This window comes from Piliocolobus tephrosceles, chromosome 5, assembly GCF_002776525.5.
Source record: "Piliocolobus tephrosceles isolate RC106 chromosome 5, ASM277652v3, whole genome shotgun sequence".
Lineage (NCBI taxonomy): Eukaryota > Metazoa > Chordata > Mammalia > Primates > Cercopithecidae > Piliocolobus > Piliocolobus tephrosceles.
This window is the reverse complement of record NC_045438.1, coordinates 3,661,107-3,678,180: the sequence shown is the minus strand read 5'-3', so window position 1 is coordinate 3,678,180 and position 17,074 is coordinate 3,661,107. Positions and strand designations below refer to the sequence as shown.

The following is a 17,074-nucleotide window of genomic DNA, read 5'->3' as shown; positions in this document are numbered from 1 at the left end:
AAGAAACGGACTTAAAAATTTACTATTAAAAAAAGTCAGCTCCACACTGTGGCTTAGGTTTGAGTCACCCTTATCTAATTAATCAGACCACGCCCAGATCAAGATTCAACTGGTCAAAAACCCATTTCCATTCCTTTTCCTTTAGTTCTAGTAAGAACACTGAAACCCAGGAAAGCAATAAAGCTGAAAGATTAGGAATAAGAATCATAGTATACTGGAAAGTTATTAAACAGGTGCAGAAATAATACATTTTATAATCGTTGTTTATGCATGTCTTTTATCAGCCGTTTAAGGTGTTTCAAACTTCAGAGAATGATACTCATTACGGCCAATCATTTCAAGACTCAGTCACACTAAACTTGTACTTACAGTTTAACATTTTTCAGAAAATTTTATTAGTGAATTTTAGAATGTTTAAATGCTTAAGAAAAATTGGATTTTCTAAATTTGTTTTCTTTGCATGAATTTAATGAAGTGAAAATTAAACAAAATACATATAGTTTTGAGTATTCTATGTCCAAAAGTCCCTTTGACAATTAAACAATCAGGTTACAAATTCACACTTCAGAAGAGAAAGTCCGTAATTATAGAATCCTAATAACCCTTATTAGAATCCAAACGAATAAGTGATTTTAAAAGCACATAGAAAGACAAAGCTTGAGGTTATCTGTTCTTACCAAAACCAGTACATAATTTCCTTGGTTTTAAAGACAAATGAATCACAACTTAGTAGGAATCACATTTCCATATTAACCAGCTGGGTAGATGAGACATGATGTTTGATTGAGACTACCACATACTCTCTCTTCTTCATTTATTTTATTTTTAGAGACAGGATCTTGCTCTGTCACCCAGGCTGGAATACAGTGGCGTGACCACAGCTCACTGTAACCCTGAACTCCTGGGCTTAAGCAATCCTCCTGCCTCAGCCTCCCGAGTAGCTGGGCCTACAGGAGTGAGTCACTGTGCCTGGCCCATACTCTCTCTTCTTCTAATCACAGTATTTTACTTGGCTGAAGGTAGGTCCCCAAGAGTAAAAAGAATCTGAAGCACAAAATGTCGGTTCAAGAAAGAAAGGACAACTCAGAAGGTCAGCACTTCAGAAAGGCACTGTTTGACCAGCCGCTAGATCTTTAAGATCATCATGGAATTGTAAGGATGCCTCTCAAAGAAAGAAAAGCATTAGTCACATTTAACCTGATCCATACAAATCAACACAAAAATAATACTAGAAAAATAGTCTGATTTTGGCAAATCATCCAACTGATTATTATATTCACTGTACTTAGCCCATCCCAGGTGAAAATACAAAAAAAAAAAAAAAAAAAAAAAAGTAAAAAAAGAGTTCATCTGCCTTGTTAGATTTATGAGTGATATCTTCTTGGTATTTGTTCCTGAGTGAATGAAAGAAAAAATTAAGCAAGGGAAGACCCTCTCCCCCTTAAAAACAAAACAACAAACAAAAAACAGAAACAGCTTCAGGAATACAAGTACTCCATTTGTCAAATTAAGCACAACATAATTAATTCAGCTCAGCTGCTGGTATCACACTGGCCTCAACTGATTATACAACTTTTTAAGTCATGAAGATTAACCTGAAATTCGAAAGCCTTATGGGGAAGCTGGTATTCAGAGTGATCCTCAACATGGCCAATCGCTCTGTACATTTATAAATACCATACTGATATCCTGAAGGTCCTCTGTGGATTTGGAGAAGGTGAGATTTGACCAGAAAGCTTTTCCCAATTATGACTTTTTTCTCATCTCTTCATCCCAGTCACAATCGAATGCTTCATCACCTAGTTCTGGTAAAGTGAAGAGGGATTCTTTGGAAACAATCAGTTTCTCGGTGGACCTACGGAGCTGAAAAGATTTCCTTTTACTGACACCCACGGGAGCTGTGGTTGTAGGAGGGGAGCTTGCGCCTCTATCACCTTGGTTCTTCCTTTCAGAAGGAGGGGATTTGGATTTGGATTCCAATGGGGGAGTAAAGCAGAAGTTTGCCAATTTGGCTAATGTGCAGGCATGAACCTTGCCGCTTTTATTACTGCCTGAAACCTCTTCCTTTTTGTCTCTCTCACAAGTAAGATGAGCACACCCAGTCTCGTTCCCAGGCTCTAATTCAGGCTGAATAATCCTCTTCTCAGGGGCACACATCACCTTCTCTCTTCGTCTGTGTTTCTCTGGTGGCTGCTGCGACACCTCCTTTGTCTCACCCTGCAGCTGATCAGAGATACGGCATCCTGGGGTAGATGTCAACTTATCTGGTCGCTTCACTGGCAGGGCTGTGTCTCTTGTTCTATGCTGGGAAATTTTAGGACTATGAACTGCTATTTTAGTTGCATCGGGTGACACATGGCCGTGATCTTCAAAGGAGTGGATCAGTTTTGACTTCTGTTTGAAAGTAAATTTTGCCAGTTTGGCCACAGGGGAACCTGGAGGCTTAACATTTTCAATTGCAGGCTCTTCCACTTGCGCAAGGGATTTCGGTCTCTTTCTTTTGGGTGAGTCCAGCATTCCGCCTGGCCTATGTACAGGAGCGGACTGAGGATGGGAAGGGCCTGTGCACTGTGCAGGCACCCTGGTACTATTTCTGCACAACTTCTGGGCCCTCTCCTTGCACAGCTTCTGCAGGTTCCTAGGGACATGCTGAGTCAGTACTGAGTCTGGTTTATCAGCAGAGACTGCTTCAGGATCTAGTGCTAGCCTTTTTTTCTTGTTACCCTCCACATTTTCTGGCCTCCATGGAGCACCTGTCTCCCCTGGCGATGGAAGCAACTCAACACCCACTATGCTCCTTTGGCCTGGCTCACTCTTCTCCTTACCCTGGGATGTGCTGTTAGAGATCTTTGAAGCCATATTTTCTCCAGATGTTTTGGGATGAGGAGACACAAGAACAGTGTTTTTAGGTTCACTCTGATGAGTTGCCATGAAATCAAACCAATCTAAACTGTCATCTCTGCTATTTTTGTGCTCAGCTGAATGTTTCCTACTTGTTGATCTATTAGGCTCCAGATACGCTGGGGGATGTAGAACTGAGCTTCCCTCGGGGCTGCCTCCAGGAGAGGAGATATGCGTGCTACAGTTCATTTCCTGCTGTGATGAAGTTCTGAAGTTAGATTCCTCCCCTGGACCATTTCTCAAGGATCCTGGAGTAGTCTCCACCTCCAATATCGGTGGTTGGGATTGGTGCACATTCTGATTCTGTAACCTGTAGCAGAGACAAACAAATAAAACATGTCTTGAAGGGAAGAGAATTTGTGCTAACCTATTCATTTCTTCAGTCTCTGAGATACCATCTTAAAGATTTAAGTTCCACGTAATTCCAAGTTAATATCAAATACAACCTCCTAGAGCAGCAGGATGAAATAATCCTTTTTTAAATCAATATACAATTTACATACTCAGATAAACACTAATATAACCTAAAATTGTAGTAAAACAAAGAAAATGAAATGGGAGGTTTGCCTACCTTTTGAGATCTCTCCAAAAGTCCAATTCATTCATTGAAGATTGTTTGAAGATCAGTGTAAAATCCTCAGCTTTATCTCTCACGTTAAATGTTCAAATACAAGACACACCTGTTGCTACCCGCATAGTAGCTGATTGCTGACCAAGTAGGTTGTTGGTTAATGTGCTTGGTGGTCAGTTTGCAGATCAAGGAACCAAAATGAAAGACTGAGGATTATTATGTCTCACATCTCTTTACCTAGTTGAGGTACTGAGTGCATCTGAGCCGCCACCTTCCTCAGGAGCCAAGAGTCTATGATACTTCCGTACTGGTGCTCCCGCTGCCCCTCCCACACTCATATTCACGGCAGACCACCCCAGGCAACTGTGATAATCTTTCCTGCAAAGCCCAGGCATGTTTAAACATAGGTACTGGGCAGCTACTCTTTCCTCAATTTGATACAGAATTAAAACCTATTTACCTTCTATGAATGAAGGATATGCTCGGTGATAATCATTTTAAATATCTTGGGCATATTAGAAACTGAAATATTGCCAGAAGGACAACTTTCCTTTTGTTTTTATTTAAGTTCTGGGATACATGTGCAGAATGTGCAGGTTTGTTACATAGGTGTACATGTGCCATGGTGGTTTGCTGAACCCGTCATTTAGGTTTTAAGCCCCACATGCATTAGGTATTTCTCCTAATGCTCTCCCTCCCCTTGTCCCTAACCCCCAACAGGCCCTGGAGTATGATGTCCCCCTCCCTGTGTCCATGTGTTCTCATTGTTCAACTCCTACTTATGAGTGAGAACATGAGGTGTTTGGTTTTCTGTTCCTGTGTTACTTTGCTGAGAATGATGGTTTCCAGCTTCATCCATGTCCCTGCAAAGGACATGAACTCATTCTTTTTTATGGCTGCATAGTATGCCATGGTGTATATGTGCCACATTTTCTTTATCCAGTCTATCATTGATGGGCACTTGGGGTGGTTCCAAGTCTTTACTATTGTAAATAGAGCTGCAATAAACATACATGTGCATGTATCTTTATAGTAGAATGACTTATAATCCTTTGGGTATATACCCAGTAATGGGATGGCTGGGTCAAATGGTATTTCTAGTTCTGGATCCTTGAGCAATTGCCAAACTGTCTTCCACAAAGGTTGAACTAATTTACACTCCCACCAACAATGTAGAAGCGTTCCTATTTCTCTATAGCCTAGCCACCATCTGTTGTTTCCTGACTTTTTAATGATCACCATTCTAACTGGCATGAGATGGTATCTCATTGTGCTTTTGATTTGCATTTCTCTGATGACCAGTGATGATGAGCTTTTTTTCATATCTTTATTGGCTATGTGAATGTCTTCTTTTGAGAAGTGTCTATTCATATCCTTCACGCAGTTTTTGATGGGTTTTTTTTCTTGTAAATTTGTTTAGATTCTGGATATTAGCTCTTTGTCAGATGGACAAATTGTAAAAATTTTCTCCCATTCTGTAAGTTGCCTGTTCACTCTGATGATAGTTTATTTGGCTGAGTAGAAGCTCTTTAGTTTAATTAGATCCCATTTGTCTATTTTAGCTTTTGTTGCAATTGCTTTTGGTGTTTTAGTGGTGAAGTTTTTGCCCATGCCTATGTCCTGAATGGTATTGCCTAGGTTTTCTTCTAGGGTTTTTATGGTTTCAGGTTTAAAATTTAAATCTTAATCCATCTTGAGTTAATTTTTGTATAAGGTATAAGGAGGGAGTCCAGTTTCTGTTTTCTGCATATGGCTAACCAGTTTTCCCAGCACCATTTATTAAATAGGGAATCCTTTCCCCGTTGCTTGTTTTTGCGAGGTTTGTCGAAGATCAGATGGTTGTAGATGTGTGATGTTATTTCTGAGGCCTCTGTTCTGTTTCACTGGTCTATATATCTCTTTTGGTATCAGTACCATGCTGTTTTGGTTACTGCAGCCTGTAGTATAGTTTGAAGTCAGGTAGCATGATGCCTCCAGCTTTGTTCTTTTTGCTTAGGATTGTCGTGGCTATACGGGCTCTTGGTTCCATATGAAATTTAAAGTAGTTTTCCCTAGTTCTGTGAAGAAGGTCAATGGTAGGTTGATGGAAATAGCACTGCATCTATAAATCACTTTAAGCAGTATAGCTATTTTCATGATATTGATCCTCCCTATCCATGAGCATGAGCATGGAATGTTTTTCCATTTGTTTCTGTCCTCTCTTATTTCCTTGAGCAGTGGTTTGTAGTTCTCCTTGAAGAGGTCTTCATGTCCCATGTAAGTTGTATTGCTAAGTATTTTATTTTCTTCGCAGCAATTGTGAATGGGAGCTCACTGATGATTTGGCTCTCTGTTTGTCTATTTTTGGTGTATAGAAATACCTGTGATTAGTGCACATTGATTTTGTATCCTGAAACTTTGCTGAAGTTGTTTATCAGCTTAAGGAGTTTTTGGGTGAGATGATGGGGTTTTCTAAATATACAATCATGTCATCTGCAAACAGAGACAATTTATCTTCCTTTCTTCCTATATGAATACCCTTTATTTATTTCTCTTGCCTGATTGCTCTGGCCAGAACTTCCAATACTATGTTGAATAGGAGTGGTGAGAGAGGGCATCCTTGTCTTGAGTCAGTTTTCAAGGGGAATGCTTCCAACTTTTGCCCATTCAGTATGATATTAGCTGTGGGTTTGTCATAAATAGCTCTTATTATTTTGAGATACTTTCCATCAATATCTAGTTTATTGAGAATTTTTAGCATGAAGGGGTGTTGAATTTTATTGAAGGCCTTTTCTGCATCTATTGAGATAATCATGTGGTTTTTGTCATTGGTTCTGTTTATGTGATGGATTATGTTTATTGATTTGTGTATGTTGAACCAGCCTTGCATCCCAGAGATGAAGTCGACTTGAACATGGTGGATAAACTTTTTGATGTGCTTCTGGATTCAGTTTGCCAGTATTTTATTGAGGATTTTCACATCAATGTTCATCAGGTATACTGGCCTGAAATTTTCTTTTTTTATTCTGTCTCTGCCAGGTTTTGGAATCAGGATGATGCTGGCCTCATAAAATGAGTTAGCGGGGAGTCTCTCTTTTTCTATTGTTTGTAATAGTTTCAGAAGGAATGGTACCAGCTCCTCTTTGTACCTCTGGTAGAATGTGGTTGTGAATCCATCTGGTACTGGGCTTTTTTTGGTTGGTAGACTATTAATTACTGCCTCACTTTCAGAACTTGTTATTGGTTTATTCAGGGATTCAACTTCTTCCTGGTTTAGTCTTGGGAGGGTGTATGTGTCCAGAAATTTATCCATTTCTTCTAGATTTTCTAGTTTATTTGCATAGAGTTGTTTATAGCATTCTCTGATGGTAGTCTGTATTTCTGTGGGATCAGTGCTGATATCCTCTTTATCATTTCTTATTGTGTCTATTTCATTCTTCTCTCTCTTCTTCTTTGTTAGTCTGGCTAGCAGTCTATATATTTTGTGAATCTTTTCAAAACACCAGCTCCTGGATTCATTGATTTTTTAAAGGGTTTTTCGTGTCTCTATCTCCGTCAGTTCTGCTCTGATCTTAGTTATTTCTTGTCTTCTGCCAGCTTTTGAATTTGTTTGCTCTCGCTTCTCTAGTTCTTTCAATTGTGATGTTAGGGTGTCGAGTTTAGATCTTTCCCGCTTTCTCCTGCAGGCATTTTTGTGCTATAAATTTCCCTCTGAAGACTGCTTTAGCTGTGTCCCAGAGATTCTGGTAAGTTGTGTCTTTGTTTTCATTGGTTTCAAATAACTTATTTATTTCTGCCTTAATTTCGTTATTTACCCAGCAGTCATTCAGGAGCAGGCTGTTCAGTTTCCATGTAGTTGTGCAGTTTTGAGTGAGTTTCTTAATCCTGAGTTCTAATTTGATTGCACTGTGGTCTGAGAGAGTGTTTGTGATGATTTCTGTTCTTTTGCTTTTCCTGAGGAGTGTTTTACTTCCAATTATGTGGTTGATTTTAGAATAAGTCCTATGTGGTGCTGAGAAGAATGTATATTCTGTTGATTTGGGGTGGAGAGTTCTGTAGATGTCTATTAGGTCCATTTGGTCCAGAGCTGAGTTCAAGTCCTGAATATCCTTGTTACTTTTCTGCCTCATTGATCTGTATTAACATTGACAGTGGGGTGTTAAAGTCTCCCACTATGATTGTGTGGGAGTCTAAGTTTCTTTGTAGGTCTCTAAGAACTTGTTTTATGAATCAGGGTGCTTCTGTATTGGGTGCATATATATTTAGGATGGTTAGCTCTTCTTGTTGCATTGATCCCTTCGTCATTATGTAGTGCCCTTCTTTGTCTTTTTTGATCTTTGTTGGTTTAAAGTCTGTTTTATCAGAGACTAGGATTGCAACCCCTGCTTTTTGTTGCTTTCCATTTGCTTGGTAAATATTTCTCCATCCCTTTATTTTGAGCCTATGTGTGTCTTTGCATGTAAGATGGGTCTCCTGAATACAGCACACTGATGGGTCTTAACTCTTTATCCAATTTGCCACTCTGTGTCCTTTAATTGGGGCATTTAGCCCATTCATGTTTAAGGTTAATATTGTTATGTGTGAATTTGATCCTGTTATCATGACACTAGCTGGTCAATTTGCACATTAGTTGATGCAGTTTCTTCACAGCATTGATGGTCTTTACAATTTGGTATGTTTTTGCAGTGGCTGGTATTGGTTTTTCCTTTCCATTTTTAGTGCTTCCTTCAGGAGCTCTTGTAAAACAGGCCTGGTGGTTAAAAAATATTTCAGCATTTGCTTGTCTGTAAAGGATTTTATTTCTCCTTCACTTATGAAGCTTAATTTGGCTGGATGTGAAATTCTGGGTTGGAAATTCTTTTAAGAATGTTGAATACTGGCCCCCACTCTCTTCTGGCTTGTAGGGCTTCTGCAGAGAGATCTGCTGTTAGTCTGATGGGCTTCCCTTTGTAGGTAACCTGACCTTTCTCTCTGGCTGCCCTTAACATATTTTCCTTCATTTCAACCTTGGTGAATCAGATGAGTGTATGTCTTGGAGTTGCCCTTCTTGAAGAGTATCCTAGTGGTGTTCTCTGTATTTCCTGAATTTGAATGTTGGCTTGTCTTGCTAAGTTGGGGAAGTTCTCCTGGAAAATATCCTGAAATATGTTTTCCAACTTGGTTCCATTCTCCCCATCACTTTCATGTATACCCATCAATCGTAGGTATGACCTTTTCACACAGTACCATATTTCTTGGAGACTTTATTTGTTCCTTTTCATTATTTTTTCTTTTCCTAATCTTGTCTTCATGCCTTATTGTATTTTCTTTTCCTAATCTTGTCTTCATGCTGTATTGTAAGTTGATCTCCAATCTCTGATATCTTTTCTCTTGCTTGATTGATGCAAGTACTGATACACGTGTATGCTTCATGAAGTTCTTGTGCTGTGTTTTTCAGCTTCATCGCATCATTTATGCTTCTCTCTGAACTGGTTATTCTAGTTAGCAGTTCCTGTAATTTTTTATCAAGGTTCTTAGCATCCTTGCATTGGGTTAGAACATGCTCCTTCAGCTTGCAGGAGTTTGTTATTACCCACCTTCTGAAGCTTACTTCTGTCAATCTGTCAATCTCATTCTCTGTCCAGTTTTGTGCCCTTGCTGGAGAGGAGTTGCAATCATTTGGAGAAGAGCCATTCCGGTTTTTGGAATTTTCAGCATTTTTGCACAGGTTTTTCCTCATCTTTGTGGATTTATCTACCTTTGATCTTTGAGCTGATGACCTTTGGATGGGGTTTTTGTGTGGGGGTCCTTTTTGTTGATGTTGTTTTTGCTTTCTGTTTGTTAGTTTTTCTTCTAACAGTCAGGCCCCTCTTCAGCAGGTCTGCTACAGTTTGCTAGAGGTCCACTCCAAATCCTGTTTGCCTGGGTATCACCAGTGCAGGGTGCAGAACAGCAAAGATTGCTGCCTGCTCCTTCCTCTGGAAGTTTCGTCCCAGAGGGGCACCAGCCTGATGCCAGCCAGCGCTCTCCTATATGAGGTGTCTGTTGGCCCCTGTTGGGAGGTCTTTCCCAGTCAGGAGGTATGGGGGTCAGGGACCAACTTGAGAAGGCAGTCTGTCCCTTAGCAGAGTGTGCTGGGAGAATCCTCCTAGTTAGGATCAGCTGCTCTCTTCAGAGCTGGCAGGCAGGTAAGTTTAAGTCTGCTGAAGCAGCACCCACAGTTGCCCCGTTCCCCAGGTGCTCTGTCCTGAGGAAATGGGAGTTTTATCTATAAGCCCCTGACTGGGGCTCCTTTCTTTTAGAGACGCCCTGCCCAGTGAAGAGGAATCTAGAGAAGCAATCTGGCCACAGCCACTTTGCCACGCTGTGGTAGATTACACCCATTCCAAACCTCCTGGCCCCCTTGGCACTGTCAGAGGAAAACCGCCTACTCAAGCCTCAGTAATGGGGGACACTCCTCCCCCTACAAGCTCGATCATCCCAGTTCGACTTCAGAATGCTGTGCTGGCAGCGAGAATTTCAAGCCAGTGGTTCTTAGCTTGCTGGGTTCCATGGGAGTGGGACACCCTGAGTGAGCCCACTCGGCTCCCTGGCATCAGCCCCCTTTGTAGGGGAGTGAATGCTTCTGTCTTGCTGGGGTTCCAGGTGCCACTAGGGTACGAACACAACTCCTGAAGCTAGCTCAGTGTCTGCCCAAACTGCCGCCCAGTTTTGTGCTTGAAACCCGGAGCCCTGGTGGTGTAGGCTTGTGAGGGAATCTCCTGATCTGTGGATTGCAAAAACCATGGGAAAAGCATAGTATCCAGGCTGGGTAGCATAGTACCTCACTGCTTCCCTTGGCTGGGGGAGGGAAGTCTCCTGGCTCCTTGCATGTCCGGAGTGAGGTGACGCCCCACCCTGTTTCTGCTCACCCTCTGTGGGCTGCACCCCCTGCCTAACCAGTAGTCCTAATGCGATGAACTGGGTACCTCAGCTGGAAATGCAGAAATCACCCACCTTCTGCACTGAGCTCGCTGGGAGCTGCAGACTGCAGCTGTTCTTATTCAGCCATCTTGCCAGATCTCATATTTTCATTTCAAATTTCCATTTGGTCATGAGGGAGGATGACTTCCTAATAAGGACTGTAGTTCCCTACAAGTAGGTCCTTTACAAGCCCTTCCTGACAACCAGAAATGCCTTTTTCTTATAAAGTACAATATGATCCCTCTTGTATGTGCTCACTTTGGAAAGATATTATACCAGAAAGCAGATGAGTAAGTTACTCTAAAATTCATGTATAATCATAGAAAATATAAGGAAATACCTTATGTTTAAATATATTTAAATACATTAAAATGTTAATTGTACATATCTCAGGGAAATAAGATTACATGTGATTTTTTTGTTTTCTGATTTCACTGCTACTTATAAAAAACATGCATTACCTTCATAATCAGAAAAAGGCCTCCACAATTATTGTAAACATATTGGGTTACATTCATTCATAGTAGGTTTGCAAATATCAGTAAGCAAACCCATGTTCGTTTTTACTAATTTGAGTTACAACCAAACAAAAAAGCAAATAGCTTTCAAAATTACTACTACCTAGCATACTTTTCAGCATCAAATTGAGGGCAGGGATACTGATAATTGTTAAAATTCTATAAAAATCTCCTAAAAGATGAGAATAAGTTAGGGTAGACTAAGTTAGCCCTATTATTTCAGTCTCTCTTTTTTTTTTTTTTTTTTTTTGAGATGGAGTTTCACTCAATCTCAGGTCGCTGCATCCTCCGCCTCCCAGGTTCAAGCAATTCTCCTGCCTCAGCTTCCTGAGTAGCTGGAATCAGAGGCGCCCACCAACATGCCCAGCTAATTTTTGTATTTTTAGTAGAGATAGCGTTTCACCATGTTGGCCAGGCTGGTCTTGAACTCCTGAACTCAAGTGATCTGCCCACCTTGGCCTTCAAAAGTGCTGGGATTACAGGTCTGAGCCACCTGCATTCTGTTTTGAGGTGGATAGAATGGCCGAGTCAGACTGTCACCAGTATAAAGCATAAAGCATTTTCTGGAAGTAACGCATGATAAAACTATAAATGGTTTCATTATAATTATCTCCTTAAGGAACAGAGAACTCTTTCCAAAACAGTAAAAACCCATATGCTGGTTGGGTTTTTTCTCACTTGATAAGATTGGCATTAGATTGTGTCTTGGAGGTAATTCACTTTCGTTTGCACGGTACCTGGTTTTGTTGCTTTCAGGAGGATCAACATCAGAACATGCCTCTACATTATAAATAAATACCAGTAGAAAATAACATTTTAAGGCAGAATCCTATCTTTTAGATTGTCAAATACTCTTTCTTCTTTCCTTTCTTTCCTCCAGGAGGGTCATTTTAAATTTGGGAAGTCTAATTGCCATCTTTCTAACACATAACAACGATTCTGAGCCTCACTTTTTCTCCTTTTCTGAATGCAGCACACGTCAGTTTCTGGTAGCTTAGATCCATCAAAATGAGCAGCCTCTCCAAAAGCAAAGCCAAGCCCAGGAGTGGCTTGAAAAGAATCAGCTACATCAAACCATAAACAACCCAAAGGAATAACTTTGGTCTAGGCACCATGCTCTGGATCATAAAATGAGCCAGGAGACCAAAAGAAAGAGGGGTGAATTTTATACAAAGTGCAAGTTGACTGCAGGCTGGCACCTGGCTATGAGCAGGATGATGCCCATCCCCACAGGTCCCCAGGAAGGCTGTGCTGAAGTTTCAAAAATTAGAAAGAGAAGGCTGCTGTAAGAAGGAAACATTCTCAAGGTTTTTTTGTTTTGTTTTGTTTTGTTTTAATGTAGTCAACAGTCTCAATGTGGTCCCCAAATTCTTGGCAGCTGTTTCACTTTCTCATGTACTTCATTCACCAGACCCCGGCTTTGAGACCAACACCAGTAAGAGCTGCAGGTCAATTATTAAGCCATTCACACTGATCATGAAGACACCAAGAAATGGATAAACTTGCCATTCCTCACTCCTATTTCTCAGGCTCACACTCAAAGCCTAGGTTTTTGGACGTCCACATATTTCGGGAGCATAAAGTTTGGGCAAAATTGTTTTGGTCGAGTCCACATTCACACGAAGGCGTGTGACGCGTTTCTTCCCATGTGTCCCCCTTGTCTATTATTCACATTTTCATGAGTCATTAGAAAGGTAAGTTTTGAAATGTTGTTTCTGTCATTGCTGAGTTGTTATCTCAGCCAACACAATGTGGAGCAAAGACAAGCTATCCCCATCAAGCCTGCCTGAATGTCTGATACCCAGAAAGGTGAATGCTAAAACGCTGGTGGGGGTGGTGTTTGCGGTCACTGAGTTTTGGAGCAGTTGATTATACAGCAGAGATAACTGAAACAGTCCCGTACAGATAGTATCTGCCCGTCCTGAGAACTTACTGACCCAACACCTGATAGACAGATTTTTCCACTTAATGCACACTTCCCTTGTTTCACTAAATGCCAAACAAGGATTTTCCATTATACGCCTTTCTGGGTTTTCATTCCTCACCTTTCAAGTCTTCTAAGCTCTTCACTCAAGAGGCTCTGCAGCTCTAGCTTTTCCAGAATAAGTTCACACTGTCTCTGATACTGCTCTCCAGGGTTTTCAGGAAAGGAAGTGTGGAGGGCATTCACACCTCCCAGCAGCGCACCTCCCTGAAGGGGTGAGAAAATACCAGGAGAGTCACCAGCCAGCCCGCAGAGCGTAAGTACACTCTAGGGACCAGCAATCCCCGGGGCGAAGACCGCCCTTTACACTCCTATGTTGGGTGTGAAAATCACCTGGGGGACTTTTTCAACTTTCTAGAGTTCACTCCCCCAGTTCTTGGTGGCAATCATCGCTCTAGGAAGCTATACTGTCACTGGTGGGCTACGAACATCTCTTGGGTGTGTTGTGGGAAAAAAGAGGATCGAGGCCCACTACTTTACATCAATGGGCAAAAGCACCACCACCCATGCAGCAGACGTCTCCAGGACACTGTTTCCTCTTCGTTTAAATGGTTACCTTTGGATCTATTTCCAGGAATCACTAGGTCTAGAATATGATCATTTTAATAACTTTTGATATGTTAATAAAGTGTCCTTTTTTTTAAAAAAACTAAAGTTTGTAATTAGGATAAAAACTAGGTACACAAAATATCCTTACCTGCATTGAGGACTCCATGACTGACACCACCGTAACAGCATCTTCCAGAGTCACAGTATCACGAAACATCAGGCGAGCATGAGCTAAGAAAACAAAGCACGGTTGTTTTTTAGGAATATCTGAGGTGAGAAATGTAATTCTCTAATCTCCTCCTCCACGTCATTTGTATTTTATGAATGAACTATTAATAACAAAATAACTCTACTAGAACAAGCACAAAAGCCAACATTCAACTAGCTTTAAGGTTGTTTCTATAAAGAGCCTAATCCTTCTGTGCAGCCCACACAATTCTGTATATTTATATGAAAAAGTACTCTGGGCTCTAGCAAAGAAAGGGGCTATATAAACATAGATTTAATATTCAGCAACTTTCGTCCTCACTTTCTAGTCTTTTATAAAACTACACAAAATTAAAACTCATTTTTCATATCTGGCACTCCTCTTTATGATCTATGAGCTTTTCAAAGCTACCGAAGAAGCAATTCTAAATTCTGAGCATTTCTTGCCCTAATATTAGCTATAAATCCTTGAAAAAAGAAAGTCCATTTGTTTTACAGTACTTTTTATTAAGCTTGTATTATTTTATTTTATTATTCAGTTCATGTGAATTCTTTTTTTATATTTAAACAAAAGCTAAAATGTAAAAGCCAATGTTAGAAGAAAAGAATTAAGATACATGTTAGCTACATGTATATATGTAATGGGGCAGGGCATGGCATTGTCAAGTTGATTGTTATAACGGCAGGGGTGGACTGCAACTGGCAATTACTGAGCAAGAACCAGTGAGGCTACATGGGAAACAATTCCAAACAAGAAACTGTCCCACTCAAAATGCTAACAGAGCTGCCACTGAGAAACAAAATATCAGAAATAAGGCTAAGTGAATGGTATATTAAGTTCTAGGAGGTCCTGAGAAGCACAAAGATTCTTCTTTCTTAATGACACCACATTCCAGTCAATACTCATCATCTGTCCTCAGATGAGCAGAGATCTCCTGGCTCAAAGCCTTTGTTTTTAAGTGACTATGAGCACCTTAGAGTGGGGGTTATTCTCATTCATCTTTGAATCCATGGTGCCAAGCCCCTTGCCTTGCACACAGGCAGCATTCAATACAAGCATCATTTGTTGAATGACACAGACCTTCTGCTAATCGTATCAAGCTTTCCAGCAGGCGAATGGTGGTCCGGGCAGCGTTCCGGGAATCGCTCTGCCTTTGCATCTGGTAGTACCGAAGAAGAACTTGATTGCTCACATCAGACAGTGCGGGCTGCAGATTCCTTATGAGGCAGAAATAGGTTTTCATCTTTTCCATGCTCCAGAGCTTCTCTGATTTGCTTGGGTAACCTGTATATATCAGGTGTTGGGTCAGTAAGTTCTTAGGACAGGCAAACATATCATTTTAAGGATTTTTATAAAGTTCTGGTACTTATTTGTCAAAAGATAACCTTCATGTTTTGTGGTTATTGAAATCTACACTTGTCTGCATAGCATACAATTTTAGAAAAAAAGTCTTATGATCTAAGCTTAATAAAGGTAAGCTTCCTCCCTTTATTAAAAATTATTCAGAATAATTCTGTTCTGCTCAGTAATCAATAATATTCGAGTAAACCTATTTTTTTTTTTTTTTTTTTTGAGATGAAGTCTTGCTCTGTCGCCCAGGCTGGAGTGCAGTGGTGCGATTTCTATTCACTGCAACCTCTACCTCCTGGGATCAAGCAATTCTCCTGCCTCAGCCTCCACAGTAGCTGGGATTACAGGTGTGTACCACCATGCGCAGCTAATTTTTGTATTTTAGTAGAGACAGGGTCTCACCATGTTGGCCAGGCTGGTCTTGAACTCCTGACCTCAGGTGGTCCACCTGTCTCAGCCTCCCAAAGTGCTGGGATTACGGGCGTGAGCCACCACGCCCGGCCTCAGAAAATCTAATTTAAAGAGAACCCTACATTTAGACATTTGTTTCATAATTCATTCTGGTTTTCTTTATGTAAAAGAGGCGAGTGGTAATTCCGTATCATAAGGTTGCCCCCCCTTTCATCATAAGGGACATATTTACAAACAACTTTATTCTCATTAGTGGCAGGTAGAGAAAGGCCCTTTTCCTTCAACTCCGTATTCTGAGGCCCTGTAAGTGGCTCCTTTCACTGCTTTCTGTCTAAGCTTTTCTCTATTGCCTGGTACTACACAGCCTACCTTGGGTATTTATTTAATTTTCTTGAAAGGGAATTTCTTTTAGTTACAGCTAATCTCTCTTTGTTACTTTGAATGCTTTGTCTGTCTTCACATACCTTTATTTTCCAAGATAAAGGAGGAAATGATACGATCCCAGTCTTCATTCTTGGTATCAAGCAAAATCAGGATCAGGTCAAATCGACTTAAGAGTGGGCTGCCGAGAGCAATGTTCACAGACACGGACTCCTGGGGGTCGTACTGGCCTTTGGGGTTCGTTGCTGCCAGGATGGTGGTCCTTGTGTTCAGCTTGCACACGAGGCTGCCAAGAGAGACAGTACAATGCACTGACTGTGAGGTTCAGATAAAATGCAAGATTACAGCTGTTAATAAAATGGGGCTGCTCTTATACCTTGAAAATCTACAAACTCCTATGAAAGAAAATGTTGAATGACAGGAGATATCACAAACATCAACTTCCAACAAAGTATACTGAAACTATTCTACCTTAAAGAGAAGTTAACTGTTCAATAAACACTTTTCATGCCCCTGCTATGAGCAGACCCCTCTGCTGAATGCTAAGAAGTATCCAAAATTAAACCAAACTCTTCTTAAGGGCCTTGCAATTTACTAGCTATAATGTAATACAAGGCAGAATATGGTTAAGTTCTAAAAGAATAAAGTTCCCAGGGGAAATAGGGATGATGTGTATTCATCTATGTGGATAGAAAAGATGAACAGAGGAGCACTGTGAAGCAGCTTTTGAACTGAACCTTTCAAGACATCTGGACATTTTTAGGTTGAGAAAGACATGCATTTGCAGAGGGGGTGATGGTACAGAGTGAGCATGACTCTGGAGAATAGTGACTGGCTGAAGCAAAAACTTTCTGTGTATTCACTCATTTTGTTTTGATTTTTCTAAACATGAAAGAAACAAAAAAGACAGAAAGAGGGAGGGAAAGGAAATCAGAAAATATAAGGATTGATTTGGCACTGAGGTTTTGAGGAGCCATTGTGAAGGGAAGTCTGATGAGGACTGGGTTGGTGGGTGGGTTGGACAGGTAGGACTGTGGACAGGAGGCAGGGTAGGGCTCTAGTATCATGGTCCAGTAAAGGGGCAAGGTAGTCCTAAATGGAGCATGGCAGGATAGGGATGGATGTGACATAACTTAGACATTGTTTTTAAACTAATTAATGATGGGTTAGTTCTCAAAATAATGTGACATATTCACTGGCAATAACAAATGTAAAAATTGGAATCTGTAATACAATTTGTATGCTCTGCACTTGATGCCCATTTTTAGTTATTGTGGGAT

General features: G+C 40.7%; 1 protein-coding gene across 1 annotated transcript in view; it reads right to left on the bottom strand.

Moving 5' to 3' along the window:
• Nucleotides 1–367: 367 nt before the first annotated feature.
• The window catches only part of MCM9 (minichromosome maintenance 9 homologous recombination repair factor), a 121,651-nt gene continuing 104,944 nt past the window's right edge, over nucleotides 368–17,074 (bottom strand). The window contains exons 9-13 of the mRNA XM_023219000.2: nucleotides 15,878–16,080; nucleotides 14,733–14,936; nucleotides 13,593–13,675; nucleotides 12,957–13,102; nucleotides 368–3,211 (exon numbers count right to left, since the gene is read on the bottom strand). Coding sequence (XP_023074768.1) covers nucleotides 1,747–3,211; nucleotides 12,957–13,102; nucleotides 13,593–13,675; nucleotides 14,733–14,936; nucleotides 15,878–16,080 — 2,101 coding nt within the window. The 3' untranslated portion in view covers nucleotides 368–1,746. The remainder of the gene's footprint in view (nucleotides 3,212–12,956; nucleotides 13,103–13,592; nucleotides 13,676–14,732; nucleotides 14,937–15,877; nucleotides 16,081–17,074) is intronic.